The sequence below is a fragment of the Oryctolagus cuniculus genome, chromosome 2 (genome assembly GCF_051225735.1).
Source record: "Oryctolagus cuniculus isolate XC-2025 breed Fujian yellow rabbit chromosome 2, ASM5122573v1, whole genome shotgun sequence".
Lineage (NCBI taxonomy): Eukaryota > Metazoa > Chordata > Mammalia > Lagomorpha > Leporidae > Oryctolagus > Oryctolagus cuniculus.
This window is the reverse complement of record NC_142868.1, coordinates 70,221,178-70,234,291: the sequence shown is the minus strand read 5'-3', so window position 1 is coordinate 70,234,291 and position 13,114 is coordinate 70,221,178. Positions and strand designations below refer to the sequence as shown.

At 41.6% G+C, this 13,114-nt stretch overlaps 1 protein-coding gene across 5 annotated transcripts in view; it reads right to left on the bottom strand.

Annotated features, from left to right (window-relative positions):
• Positions 1-1,025: 1,025 nt before the first annotated feature.
• FAM149A (family with sequence similarity 149 member A) overlaps positions 1,026-13,114 on the bottom strand; it is a 52,824-nt gene continuing 40,735 nt past the window's right edge. For 4 of the 5 annotated variants that reach the window (XM_008250764.5, XM_089325829.1, XM_008250769.5 and 1 more), the window contains 6 exons: positions 12,749-12,852; positions 11,776-11,985; positions 6,952-7,072; positions 5,572-5,700; positions 5,405-5,486; positions 1,026-1,902 (listed from right to left, as the gene is read on the bottom strand). In XM_008250764.5, coding sequence (XP_008248986.2) covers positions 1,829-1,902; positions 5,405-5,486; positions 5,572-5,700; positions 6,952-7,072; positions 11,776-11,985; positions 12,749-12,852 — 720 coding nt within the window. In that variant the 3' untranslated portion in view covers positions 1,026-1,828. The remainder of the gene's footprint in view (positions 1,903-5,404; positions 5,487-5,571; positions 5,701-6,951; positions 7,073-11,775; positions 11,986-12,748; positions 12,853-13,114) is intronic. The other variant, XM_017338676.4, reaches the window with a different exon arrangement.

Sequence of the window (13,114 nt, the reverse complement as noted above, 5' to 3'; positions counted from 1 at the left end):
GGTGGTTTATTGTGAAAACACTTCCCTAATTATTACCTAGTTGGTTGAAAAACCACCATCTTGCATAAGCATTATTCATTAATCTCTAAATCTCCTTTAACTAATAAACAAAATATTATCTTTAGCATGAGTGTAAAAAATTAATTGCTATGAGAAAAGAAGTTCACTGTTGACACCATTGACAGAACCAGTTTCTTAAGTAATCTCTGACTGGTGTTTTATCTTCCAATAAAAGTACTTGGAGAATAGTCAAGATCACTGTGCCTGGTTCTATTTATGAAAGCATTTTTTTAACCAAACTAATATTTTACATATTCTTATTTGTAAACCTCTGAGGCCAAAGAAGGTAAAGGTACCATAAAATATATTCAGGGGTTCTCTAAGAAAAATAATTTATCTTGAATACACTACCTTCATGTCCATTTAGGTAGCATTCCAGCCATTCTCCCTCTGAGAAGCTTATGCAGAGTAAGGAAGAAGCTGGATGGTTCCTAGAAATTCATGTAAAATCCCTAAATAGCTCTGAAAGAGCAAGAGCCCGTCAGACAGCTCTGATAGCTGTAATGATGGACCAGAGAGCACCTAACCAGGCAGCTCAGATCAGGCTACTTGTAGGACGAGAAAGTCTTCAAGTTTAACAACTGCTAAATGAAGACTCTTTTTTTTTTTTTTAAGTTTCCAAAGCTGATGTTCAGGAATAATTTAGAAAATTCTCAAAATGCCTTGGTCTGATTTGTGTGGAGGCTGAACATCAGGAATTTTCCCTAAGTTAGGAGCTAAGGGCATCCAAAAGATGAGTGGACACTTGTTTCTTCTTCTTGGCCTGCCCCATGGTGTGGAAGGTGGAGAAGATGAAGGACCATGGAGACGAGGCTCTGGGCTCAATTCTGTTTTCTCACTGTGATAAAGGACAGCATTAAATTCAGTCTCAACATACTTTTCAATTTCCAAACTTCTGTAAGAAGGCAACAATCCCTTCCCTGAAATCAGAAATACATCTGAAAATAATGCACTATACAGCTATGTGATATATAGGCATAAAATTTTATTTTGGATTGGTGAAAATTCAGTTAATAAAATATATCTTATAAAAAAGAGAAAAACGCTGATTTGAGGTATCAGAATACCAAAATGGATCTAAGAACTGATACTAACATAATTTTTAAATTTTAACTCTTTATATTCAGCTACAAAAAAACAAATGTGGGGTACTTTAAAATTAGTTGCATAAAGTTGAAAACAAAAGCTAGTAAAACAAAATTTGCCTGGAAGAATTAGCCACAAACATTTCTCAAAGAGGTTTTCATGAGTAAAGTGTCCGCATAACTCCTGAAACAGTCTGCACCTTATCAAAGTGACAGATTGTCTCAAATATGGCTTTACTGTTTGTTAGGGAAGGAGTAGTACCTATAGTGACTAGTATTTGGGGGGAATTATTTATGGAATGAGATAAGGCAAGGTATATTATAAAATGGCATATTTCTAGAAAATATACTCATATAATAATCTATGAATATAATATAAAGTGTGGACACAGACACTTGACTAATTGTGTGTGTGTGACTGATAAAATGATGGCATTGAAACACACATGAGGGTCATCTGAACAAAGTTTAAAGAGCCTTAGGAATGCATCCAGTGAAAAAGGTCAGTGAGTCTTTTATTCTCTACAATGCAAAGTTAAAGTGGTTTATTTATATTTCTTGCACATTCTCAGACAGTCAGACAGATACACAGCATAACACTGGTTCTTCCATTGTTCACATGATGAATGGAGTGCTGAGCCTTTGCATGCTCCAGTCAGGGCTGTAGGACTGGGAAAGTCACATCAGGACGCCACTTGGAATCTCTTTCTTGAAGTCAAAGTTGTCCTTTGAAAAGATTTCGGCAGATACTGTGAACCTAAAACACCAACCCAAAATGAATTCCTACTAAAACATTAAAAACTCAACCTCCTAGAAGGAGTACTTCGTACATAACATACGGATGGCACTTTTGGAAAGGAACAAAATGTTTTACTTTCATTCTTGCACTAACTAGACCTAGTCATAGTCCTGAAAACATCCTATATTAGGGTCGCAAGAAAAAGGAAGGGTGCCCCCCTGCTACACAGGCTTGGGTGCTGGCCACTCTCCCAGAACCAGTGGGTTTGCAGGAACTTCGAGGCAGACCTGGGTCTCTGGGGCCTAGAGAGTTAAGGGCGCTCTGGCAGCTCCACTACTTCACGGGGCAGGAGAAATGCCCTCAACCTACAGAGCGCCGTCCCTCTATGAGTGTGGGCACCCACTCACCCACCCAGCTTCTTCCGTATTTTTTTGTCTAGCACAGAACAAATGAAAAGCTGCTAAGTGAAGAGTTCTGCTGCATTTGACCTGGAAATAAAGGCAGCAAGGAGGCCGTGTGCCTATTTGTTAGAGAAAAAGGAAATATATCCTTAGAAATGCAAGGGCATCTCCCTTATCTATCCCTGGTCACGTCACTAGAAATGGAAAAGGCCTCTGACTACCAATAATGACAGCTGTGTCCCAGTTACTGCTAAGAGAATATACTGCCCTGGTATCTGGTGAAAGATTAAAGAAGGCAAATATAACACAAATTCACAGCCCAGTTCTGGCTCCTAACCCCCTTGAAGCCTCTCTGAACATCGAGCGTGGTGGTCCTGCCTGCAATTCTTTTTTGTTTGTTTTTTAAACATTTATTTGAAAGTCAGAATTACACAGAGAGAGAAGGAGAGGCGGAGAGAGGTCTTCCATCTGCTGGTTCACTCCCCAGTTGGCTGCAATGTCCGGAGCTGTGCCAATCCGAAGCCAGGTGCTTCTTCTGGGTCTCCCATACAGATGCAAGGGCTCAAGGCCTTGGGCCATCTTCTACTGTTTTCCCAGGCCATAGCAGAGAGCTGGATCTGAAGCGGAGCAGCTGGGACTCAAACCAGCACCCATATGGGATGGCGGCACTGAAGATGGGGGCTTTACCTGCTGTGCCACAGTGCCGCCCCCCGCCCCAACTCTTCACAGCCCTTCCCATCTTGTTCCATGAGCACAGATCAAAACATCCTTGCTTTGTGAATCCTGACCTTTAGCAAAGAACTTAATACACAGTAAGTATTTTTTGGAACACTATTGTTGACTAATAAAGAAAGTTGGGTGCCTATTTTCTTCCCAGACATCTACAATTATGATAAATGTGATACCTGTGGCCAGCGCCGCGGCTCACTAGGCTAATCCTCCGCCTTGTGGCGCCGGCACACCGGGTTCTAGTCCCGGTCGGGGCGCCGGATTCTGTCCCAGTTGCCTCTCTTCCAGGCCAGCTCTCTGCTGTGGCCAGGGAGTGCACTGGAGGATGGCCCAAGTACTTGGGCCCTGCACCCCATGGGAGACCAGGAGAAGCACCTGGCTCCTGCCATTGGATCAGCGCGGTGCGCCGGCCATAGTGCACCGGCCGCGGCAGCCATTGGAGGGTGAACCAACGGCAAAAGGAAGACCTTTCTCTCTGTCTCTCTCTCTCACTGTCCACTCTGCCTGTCAAAAAATTTAAAAAAAAATGTGATACCTGATAATGTGGCACAGTTGCCCTTTGAAAAAGTACCATTGTCATTGACAATGACAGCTAACACTACCAGGAACATACAGGGAAAACAAGCAACAAAAAGGCACAGCAGCCTAGAGATATTAGCATAACAGGAAATTTTAAAGGGCTAAAGAAGCTCTTTAAAATATATATATATATACTTACATATATATTTATATATAGAAGCCCTTTATATATTCATTACACTATAGAACTATAGAAGGGCTGATATACACAATGATTAATCTGTGTTACACAACACTTTACTTAATTTGTTTTCAGAATTATAATGCACTAAAATTTTCCCTTAAAATATTAATTTATCCTAGGTGTTTCACGTAAGATAAATGATTTGTAATTTTTGAGCAATATATGCCAGGCATCCAGCAGGTGTCTTTCATTGCTTATCCAACAATTATTTTATCCACCCAGTCAATTATAAAAGAAGAAACTGGGGCTGGCTCTGTGGCATAGCAAGTAAAACCACCACCTGCAGTGCCGGCATCCCACAGGAGCACCAGTTCAAGTCCCAGCAGCTCCACTTCCAATCCAGCTCCCTGCTTACGCACCAAGGAAAGCAGTGGAGGATGGCCCAAGTGCTTGGGCCCCTGCACTCATGTGGGAGGCCCAGGAGAAGCTCCTGGCTCCTGGCTTTCAACTGGCCTATCTCTGGCTGTTGTGGCCAGTTGCAGAGTGAACCAACAGATGGAAGACCCCCCCCCCCCCGCTTCATTCTTTCTCCCTCTCTAGCCCCCATCTCTCTCTTTCTCTGTCTCCCCCACCCCTCTCCAACTATAAGTAAAAAATTTCAAAAGAAGAAACTGAGGTCCAGAGACGTTGGGATATTCCTAAGATTCACAGCATGGGGGAGGTAGAGCTAGCACGGAAACCCAACATCAGATTCCAGAGAAGCATGCCTTATGAAGATTGAAGATTCAATGCAACCTCTCCGGAAACAAATTTTTGCAGGGGGGCCAGTGTTGCTGTTTGGCAGGTTAAGCCACTGCTTGTCATACCAGCATCCCATAGTGAGATGCCATTCAAGTCCGAGTTCTTTCACTTCCAATCTAGCTCCCTGCTAATGCACCTGGGAAGGCAGCAGATGATGGCCCAAATACTCTGACCCCTACCACTCCTGTGGGAAAAAATTCCTTGCTCCTTGGTGCGGCCCAGCTCTAGCTATTGTGGTCATCTGGGGAGTGAACCAGCAGATCAAAGATCTCCCTCTCTTATTTTTTCTCTCTGCCTTCCAAATAAATAAATAAATAATCAAATCTTTTAAAATTATAATGTAAGAATTGGCAACAGTTTCAGAAATTGAAACATCACTGGCTTGTATTCAAACTAAATCTTCATTCATTAAACAGCATACTAGGTTGAGAATATGAATTTATCTATAAAACTTTATGCTATTAAACAATAGCACAAACCTGTATTAATTTACTCAAGCATTTTTATCATTAGAGCTTCAGAGAGAATCCTAGATTAGGGTTTCATTTAGAAGAAAAGCATGAAAACTCTATAGCAGAGAACAGAGACAGTTAGGTCTTCTAAAACAGTGTCTGCCTTTTTTATTTCTATGAGAGGGAGCACCCCCACCCCAGCTGAGAGCGTTTGAGTATCTTCTCCTTTAGAAACTAATGCAGCAAAGTGCTTGTCTCTGCAGGTGTGATCTGGACAGAGTTTTCTGAGGTCAGACCAGAAACCACAAACACTTGCTTCTCCCCACTACATAGTCAAACATGTAGATAACAGTGTAGATAATCTTCAATTTCACTTCCTGAAAGCTGAACTCTCACAAATTACATAATTTTCTTCAAAGGTAGGAAAAGCTGACCTGTCAAAATACTTTGACCTGTCCATGTGTGTCGGGCAAATTCCATCGGTGTCAATGAACCTTTTCGAGGCGTATCCAATGGCTAGGAGGAAAAGCAGATGAAGGATTAGTTTTATTTGATCAAACGTTTTTTTTAAAATCACGGTTATGGTGAGCAGAGAACCTACCCGGAACGTATGAGTGGTGCTGGGCCTCGAAAGCTGTTCCAGGGTCACCGTTCTTTCTCGAAGGGGCGATCTCTCCATGCTGTCAGGCATCGCACTTAACACGCGGCTGTGTATGTGCCGTCCCCTGTACTAAATGAAGGATAACATGTTCTTGCTTAAAAGAAATGAAATCCTTAACACGATGAAAGAAAGTCCATACGTGCTTCCATTACTCACTCATCTGCTCATTCACTTACTGCTCTGAAAACTTTTATCTAGATATTGCTAAGTGTAAGGTCTAGGAATCACTCTAAATATATTTTAATTATATAATTGCATTATTACTTGATAAACAAGCAGTAGTACCATAGCAGAGAAGTAGGAATCAAAAAGCTTTGACCACATAAAATTCTTACTATTAAGTTACAATAGAAGTGTAATTTTGCATTTGTGCAGGAAGCATCAGACTTTTTCACGTGGTCTTTTCTTTTTTTCATTATTTCATTCTAAGGTTAAACATTAAAGCTGTGCAACTCTTGCCTCCTGGGAATGAATTCTATAGCTGTGCTCAAGGACACGGGAGGAAGGCAAAAGAAAACCTTGCCTCAGTGGTTTTTCTCTCTCTAGGCCTTTATGTTCCTACAATAGGGTTCCCTCAGTGCTGCATAAAATAGACACATGATATGTATATCAGGATGCAGCAAGGGGTCGCTGGCAATCTGGGGAACCTGGCTACACGTGCTCCCAGCCGGGAACCTTCCCCAGACCTTTTGCAACCGCATGGCTGAGATGAGCTCGAGTGAAGAAGACACTGCCTCTGCACTGCAAGAAACAGCACAAGTTAACTGTAAACACCAGATCTCATCAGAACGACCAGGGCCATACCCCACTGGGCTCCTCATCAATGCCAGGCGTTGTTTAACATGTAGGAATTCATTTAATCTTTGTAACAATTCATTGACTTAGGAGTTGTTATTCTCCTTTTAGAGCAGAAATCACTCATATTCAGGGAGATTAAGGTAACTTGAACCAAATCCTATAATTTGTGTGGCATGATCCAGACACGGATCTGTCTACCTATCTCTTAATCTAACCTTCATGTCCTTCTCATTGCTACACCATCCTGACCCTCAGATATTTCCTTGACGACTGGACTTGCTGATCTAGCTCAAGCCCTGCTTCTACTTCACGCAAGAATGGATTAACCCTTTCGCCCTCTGTAAATTCTCACAAACCACTTATTTTCCAGAGACAGATTACACAGGCATTTGGGAACACAGCTCATCAGATCATTGTGCCACGTTATTGATTTCACTAGGTCATGCCAGCTTTATTTTTACTTATTTCTTTCCCAGCAGCCCATTGAAACGGTGCACTGAAATATAATGAGATCTGTCTTACAGAAACAGGGCGGGATCCAGGAACCGCTGTGCTCTGCTCCCTGGTTTCTGAGCCTATCGGAGGTAACCTGTTCCGGGAGGTCTGAACTGGAGGAGCAGACACATGGTCTATGCCCGTCTGCCTGTAAACACAACAACACATAGCTGAACACCGAGGTGCAGAGACAAAGGTGAGCCTACCCTGAAGCTTCTGGCCTGAGCTCTTCCTCACAATCTGCCTTCCAAAGAGAAGCTCAAGTACAGCAAGCTGAGTTTCAGGATGACACAGGGGAGGCAGGGCTCCAGCTCCTGTCCCGGTTTCAAAGGACTGTCAGTTTGGATTTCCGGAATCTCTGGCTGAGCTAGGAACTGTGCAGAATACAGAAGGAATTGCAGATGTATCTCCTTCCCTTAGGGAGCTGACAATTATTGAAAACAGGATGAAAACACTTGAAGTAATTACAGAACAATGCAAGACAGCATTTAACACAGTGCTACAGTATACAGTCCTGAATGTAAGCAGAGGAACAACCTAGGGAGTAGTGCAGTGCACCAAGGATAAAATTAATTATAAACATGCAGGACCCAGATGAAGAAGACTACAAAATGTATTTAAGGTCACAAAAACAGACATTTGAACATGGAAGCAAAAAATGTTCTTTGATAAGAAAACTAAATATTGTGAACTTAGTTTTGTGAACTGGGCTGGTGCTGTGGCATAGTGGATAAAGCCACCACCTGCACTGCAGGCATCCCATATAGGTGCCAGTTCAAGTCCAGCTGTTCCACTTCCAATCCAGCTCCCTACTAATGCCCCTAGGAGAGCAGCAGAAGATGGCCCAAGTGCTTAGACACCTGCACCCATTTGGCAGACCCAGAAGAAGCTCCTGGCTCCTGACTTTGAACCAGGCCAGCTCTGGCCATAGAGGCCATTTGGGGAGTAAACCAGTGAATGGAAGATCTCTATCTCTCTCTCTCCCTCTCTCTGACTCACTGTGTAACTTTGCTTTTAAAATATATATGTATGTAAAAAAAAAAAAAAACCTGTGAAGTGTATTTGTCAAAACAAAATTTAATTCACAATTGATCATAATGAAAGGACTAAGAGTCAAAGGGAGCACATAAACAAGTCTAGTGCCTGCTGATACTAACTGATAGAATAAAAAAAGGGGAGAGTGATCCAACATGGGAAGCGAGATACTCAGCAGACTCATAGAATGGCAGATTCCTAAACAGCACTCTGGCCTCAGAATCAGCCCTTAAGGCATTCCAATCTGGCTGAAAAGCCCATGAGAGTATTTCAGGCATGGAAAGCCAAGACACTCTGGCAAAAAAAAAAAAAAAAAAAAAAAAAAAAAAAAAAAAAAAAAACCTAAATGAAAGATCTCCGTGAGTGAGATCCCAGTGGAAAAAACAGGTCATCAAAGAAAGAGGTACCTTTCTCTGAAGGGAGGAGAGAACTTCCACTTGACTATGACCTTGTCTAAATAAGATAAGAGTTGGTGAACTCAAAAGGCTTCCATAGCCTTGGAAACTCATGACTGGAGCATAGGGAGATTACTGATGCCATAATTAGGAGTGTCAATTTGTAAAATCAACAACAGGAGTCACTGTGCACTTACTCCTCATGTAGGATCTCTGCCCTTAATATGCTGTACATTGTGATTGAATGCTATAATGAGTACTCAAACAGTATTTTTCACTTTGTGTTTCTATGTGGGTGCAAACTGTTGAAATCTTTACTTAATGTATACTAAACTGATCTTCTGTATATAAAGATAATTGAAAATGAATCTTGATAAGAATGGAAGGGGAGAGAGAGCGGGAAAGGGGAGGGTTGTGGGTGGGAGGGAAGTCATTGGGTGGGGGGATGCCAATGTAATCCATAAGCTGTACTTTGGAAATCTATATTCATTAAACAAAAGTTAAAAAAATTTAATGAAAGAAGAATATTGGTAGGAGACTATCCCTACTAGACATTAATATCAAAAAAATCTGGTTTTTACATAATAGTAGATATTCTAAAAACAGATTTGGGCCAGGACTGCAGCTCACTAGGCTAATCCTCTGCCTGCAGCGCTGGCACACCAGGTTCTGTCCCAGTCGGGGGCACCGTATTCTGTCCTGGTTGCTCCTCTTCCAGTCCAGCTCTCTGCTGTGGCCCAGGAGTACAGTGGAGGATGGCCCAGGTCCCTGGGCTCTGCACCCACATGGGAGACCAGGAGGAAGCACCTGGCTCCTGGCTTCGGATCGGTGCAATGTGCTGGCTGCAGTACGCCAGCAGTAGCAGCCACTTGGGGGGTGAACCAACGGAAAAAGGAAGACCTTTCTCTCTGTCTCTCTCTCTCACTGTCTAACTCTGCCTGTCAAAAAAAAAAAAAACAAAAAAAACCAGATTTGGATTTATTTATTATTTTATATATTTATTATTAAAAAAGTTGACAGTTATCATATGATAATACTTTACCTGTAAAACTGTAATGTTTTAAAATAGTACAGGTAGTACACAATGTTTAGAGGCTGAGGGGAGACAGTCTTCTTTTATCGCCAGTAGGGCTATAAATAGGTACAGCCAATCTCGGAAGCATTTTGGCAAAATACTTCAAGAACCATAAAGGTATCCATAACTTTTGACTAGTAGCTTTCCCTCTCTAACTGTATCACTAAGAAAGAATTGAAAATATTCTTACTTAAACTGATATAAAATGATGTTCACAATATATGAAAATATAGAAAAAATGAAAATTTTTCAATAATAGGGCAATACTTAATGAGAATCATATACCAATGTGATTATTTTGGTGTCACTAAAACCATGCTTTCAAAAACATTTGACAGTATGGAAATTATGAATGATATAATGTTAAGTGAAAAAAAGTGTATGGAAAAATTATTACATTATATGATGGCAAGACAATGCTAGTGTTGGGGAAAATACAATGGAAACAAAGGAAAAAAATACAACCCTAAGCAAAAATAATAAGAAATTTATTAACAAGCATCATTTCTGTATTTCTATGTGAGAGGCAAACAGGAGAGCTTTGATTTCTACTTATATTTTTGGTATTATCCTAATGCTCTAAGTGAACTTATATTACCTTGAAAATTAAAAAAAAAAGTATCTTTGGCCCTGTGGGGACAAAAAAGAATGCACTTGTGTATATAAAGGATAGCTCTACATATAGATATGCATTGCATCTACAGTATTTAAATTCAATGGGTCTGGGAGCAACTGAGAAAGAGCTTTTTAGCGAGGCAATTATGAACAAAAAAGCTGAAAACACTGGTCTACTAAGGTTGTGGGACAAAACATGGAGGGACTGTAACACTTGAGGTTTCTCAATTTATTTCAATAGGAAATAGAAATGCGTTTTGATGGAAGTTTGATCAGGGAGCCCAGGCAGGCTGGAAGGAAGAATCAATCAGCCATGTACTTGTGACACCAGCGTGGGGTGGAGGAGGATGTGAGGTGGCCATGAAAACAGAAGAACGAGGGCTATCTTCAAAGAATTGACGGGAACAACTTCAACAGCTCACATCAGTCTCAAATAACAGGGGAAAAAAACTGCCCTTTCAAGAAGCTAAAAGTGGTGCCAGGACGCATCTTGACAAAGTCCAGATCACTGGTTGAGTGTTCGCAGCTGCTCACTCCTACAGCTCCTTCAAGGGTCCTACACTCAGGCCCTCCAATAGCTCCCTCCCTTCCAGCGGCAGAGAGTTAGGGTGCACTCCAAAGCCAGAGAGCCCTGTGGGTGCCCCCAGCTCTGCCCCTTGCTGCTGTTCTACTCCTTTCACCCTCTGCTTCCTCATCTTAGATTTGGGATGAGCACCAACTCGAAAGTTCAGGGTAGGGAACAAAATAAGATAACAAATGTAATTCATTTACCAGGTGTTGGTAATGAAGAAAGCAATCAATAAACTACCTATTATTATTAACCTAAGTATTGCCTAACATTTGAGGAAACTCCCTGGAAAGCTCCTTCTAAATTATACAATAAAGGAGACAAATACTTTTCTAATAGGCACTGATTTCAGGTTAATCCTTAAGGTCAAATCTTCTGAAATCCCTACATAGAATGACAGGAAAAAAAACCTTAACAATAAATAAGAAGCCAGTGTTGTAGCATAGCTGGTTAAACCAGTGCATGCAACACCAACATCCTATATGAGTGCTGATTTGAGTCCCGGCTGCTCCACTTCCAATCCAGTTCCTTGCTAATACACCTGGGAGAGCAGTGGAAGATGGTCCAAGTGAATGGACCCCTGTCACCCACATGGGAGACCTGGATGGAGTTCCAGGTTCCTGGCTTCTGCCTGACGCAGCCCTGGCCAGGAATGAACCAGCAGATGGAAGACCCCCGCCCCTCTTTCTCCATCTCTTTCTCTTTCTCTCTGAAACTCTGCCTTTCAAATGAATAAATAAAAAAATTTAAATAGGTAAATAAAAGTTAATATGTACATTGGTTGTACTTTTAGCTTCATAGTATTTTATATATAGTATTTTATGTAAATCTCTCTATAAACAAGCCTTAATTTTGTAATGTAAAATTATTATTAGTTTTACAAATGAGTCTACTGAAATCAACCCAAGATAATTCCACTCTCAGAGTTTCCTTTCACTGGTTGCCTGTACTGTATACAGGTACACTGTCTGACTCTTATTCTTGCATATGGTTAAGTACACTACTGGAATGGAATTAATGTTAGATACTCAAAGGAACTCATTAGAAAGCATCCACATAAAGTCCGACAGAGGATGCTTCATATAGAATAATGCATCAACCCAAACTACAAATGTCCCTGTCCCATGTGACCCACAGTACACCACAAGACCAACAAGACTTACAGCTTTGTTCCCCTGAGGACTCCATCACTGGACACATTGGGGGTTTTTATTCTCTGTGAATCTGCAGTAAGAGAAGGCAGCCTCCTATGCACTGGTGGTTTCTTTGCAGAAGTCTGTAATCCACGAGTATCTGCCATGCGTCCCGGCCGATGCCGTGAAGAGGAAACAGCACTGGTCCCCACACCTGATGCTTTGTCCTCTTGTTCATTCCTGGGGAGAGGAGTTCATGCAGTTACTCAGATGTTGATGCTGTGTGGAACAGGGAACCCTTCTAGCTGTGCTTTGCTAGGTACTATCTAGACAGTGCCCAGTAAACAGAATATACCCCTAAGCCACTTGTTGATTGGACATAGACTATCATTCAATGTCCATTTCTGTAAGAAAAAAAGATCTCCATTTCTCTTTGTAATCAAACAGGAAATCCAACAAGATTAAAGGTTCACAGCTCCCTTTCCTTGTTCTCATCTCTCTCAAACTCTTACACAATAGTCATTGCTTTCCAGTTGAGATTAAAATCAACTGCTTTTGCACGCTGGCTGTTACAATCTTATAATTGTATTCTTAATTTTCCATAGAGTCTTTTTTTTTTTTTTGACAAGCAGAGTTAGAGAGAGAGAGAGATATTAGAGAAAAAGGTCTTCCCTTTCCGTTGGTTTACCCCCCAAAAGGCCACTACGGCCAGCGCACTGCGCCGATCCGAAGCCAGGAGCCAGGTGCTTCCTCCTGGTCTCCCATGCGGGTGCAGGGCCCAAGCACTTGGGCCATCCTCCACTGCCTTCCCAGCCTACAGCAGAGAGCTGGACTGGAAGAGGAGCAACCAGGACAGAATCCGGTGCCCCACCTGGGACTAGAACCCGGGGTGCTGGCACCGTAGGCAGAGGATCAGCCAGGCCAATTTTCCATGGGTCTTAATGATCTCTAGTGCACCATTATTTCCAGCCAGGGGAAGAGGCTGGGTGAGTCATCTACGTACTGGATTCTGTCTGCCAAATAAGCAGGTCTTTGCTGAAGTGGTTTTGCTTGAATTGTCATCACACCATTCAAATCACTGTACAAATTGTTGGAGAAGCGATGAATCTGAGAAAATATTTTAATTGTTAATATTTTAATATTTAATCTGAGTAATTCTTAATACTTTAAATATTTAATCTGAGAAAAATTTTAAAAACCCACTACCATTCTAATTACCCGTGCCTGTTGGAAGCAGCAGGAAACAAATGGCACCCTCAAATTGGCTGTGAGAAAAATTCAATGAAGAGAATATATTTTATAAATATAAATCTCAGGTTTCTGAGATTCATACCTCATATTTAGCAGAATGGGAATATTATATTGGATT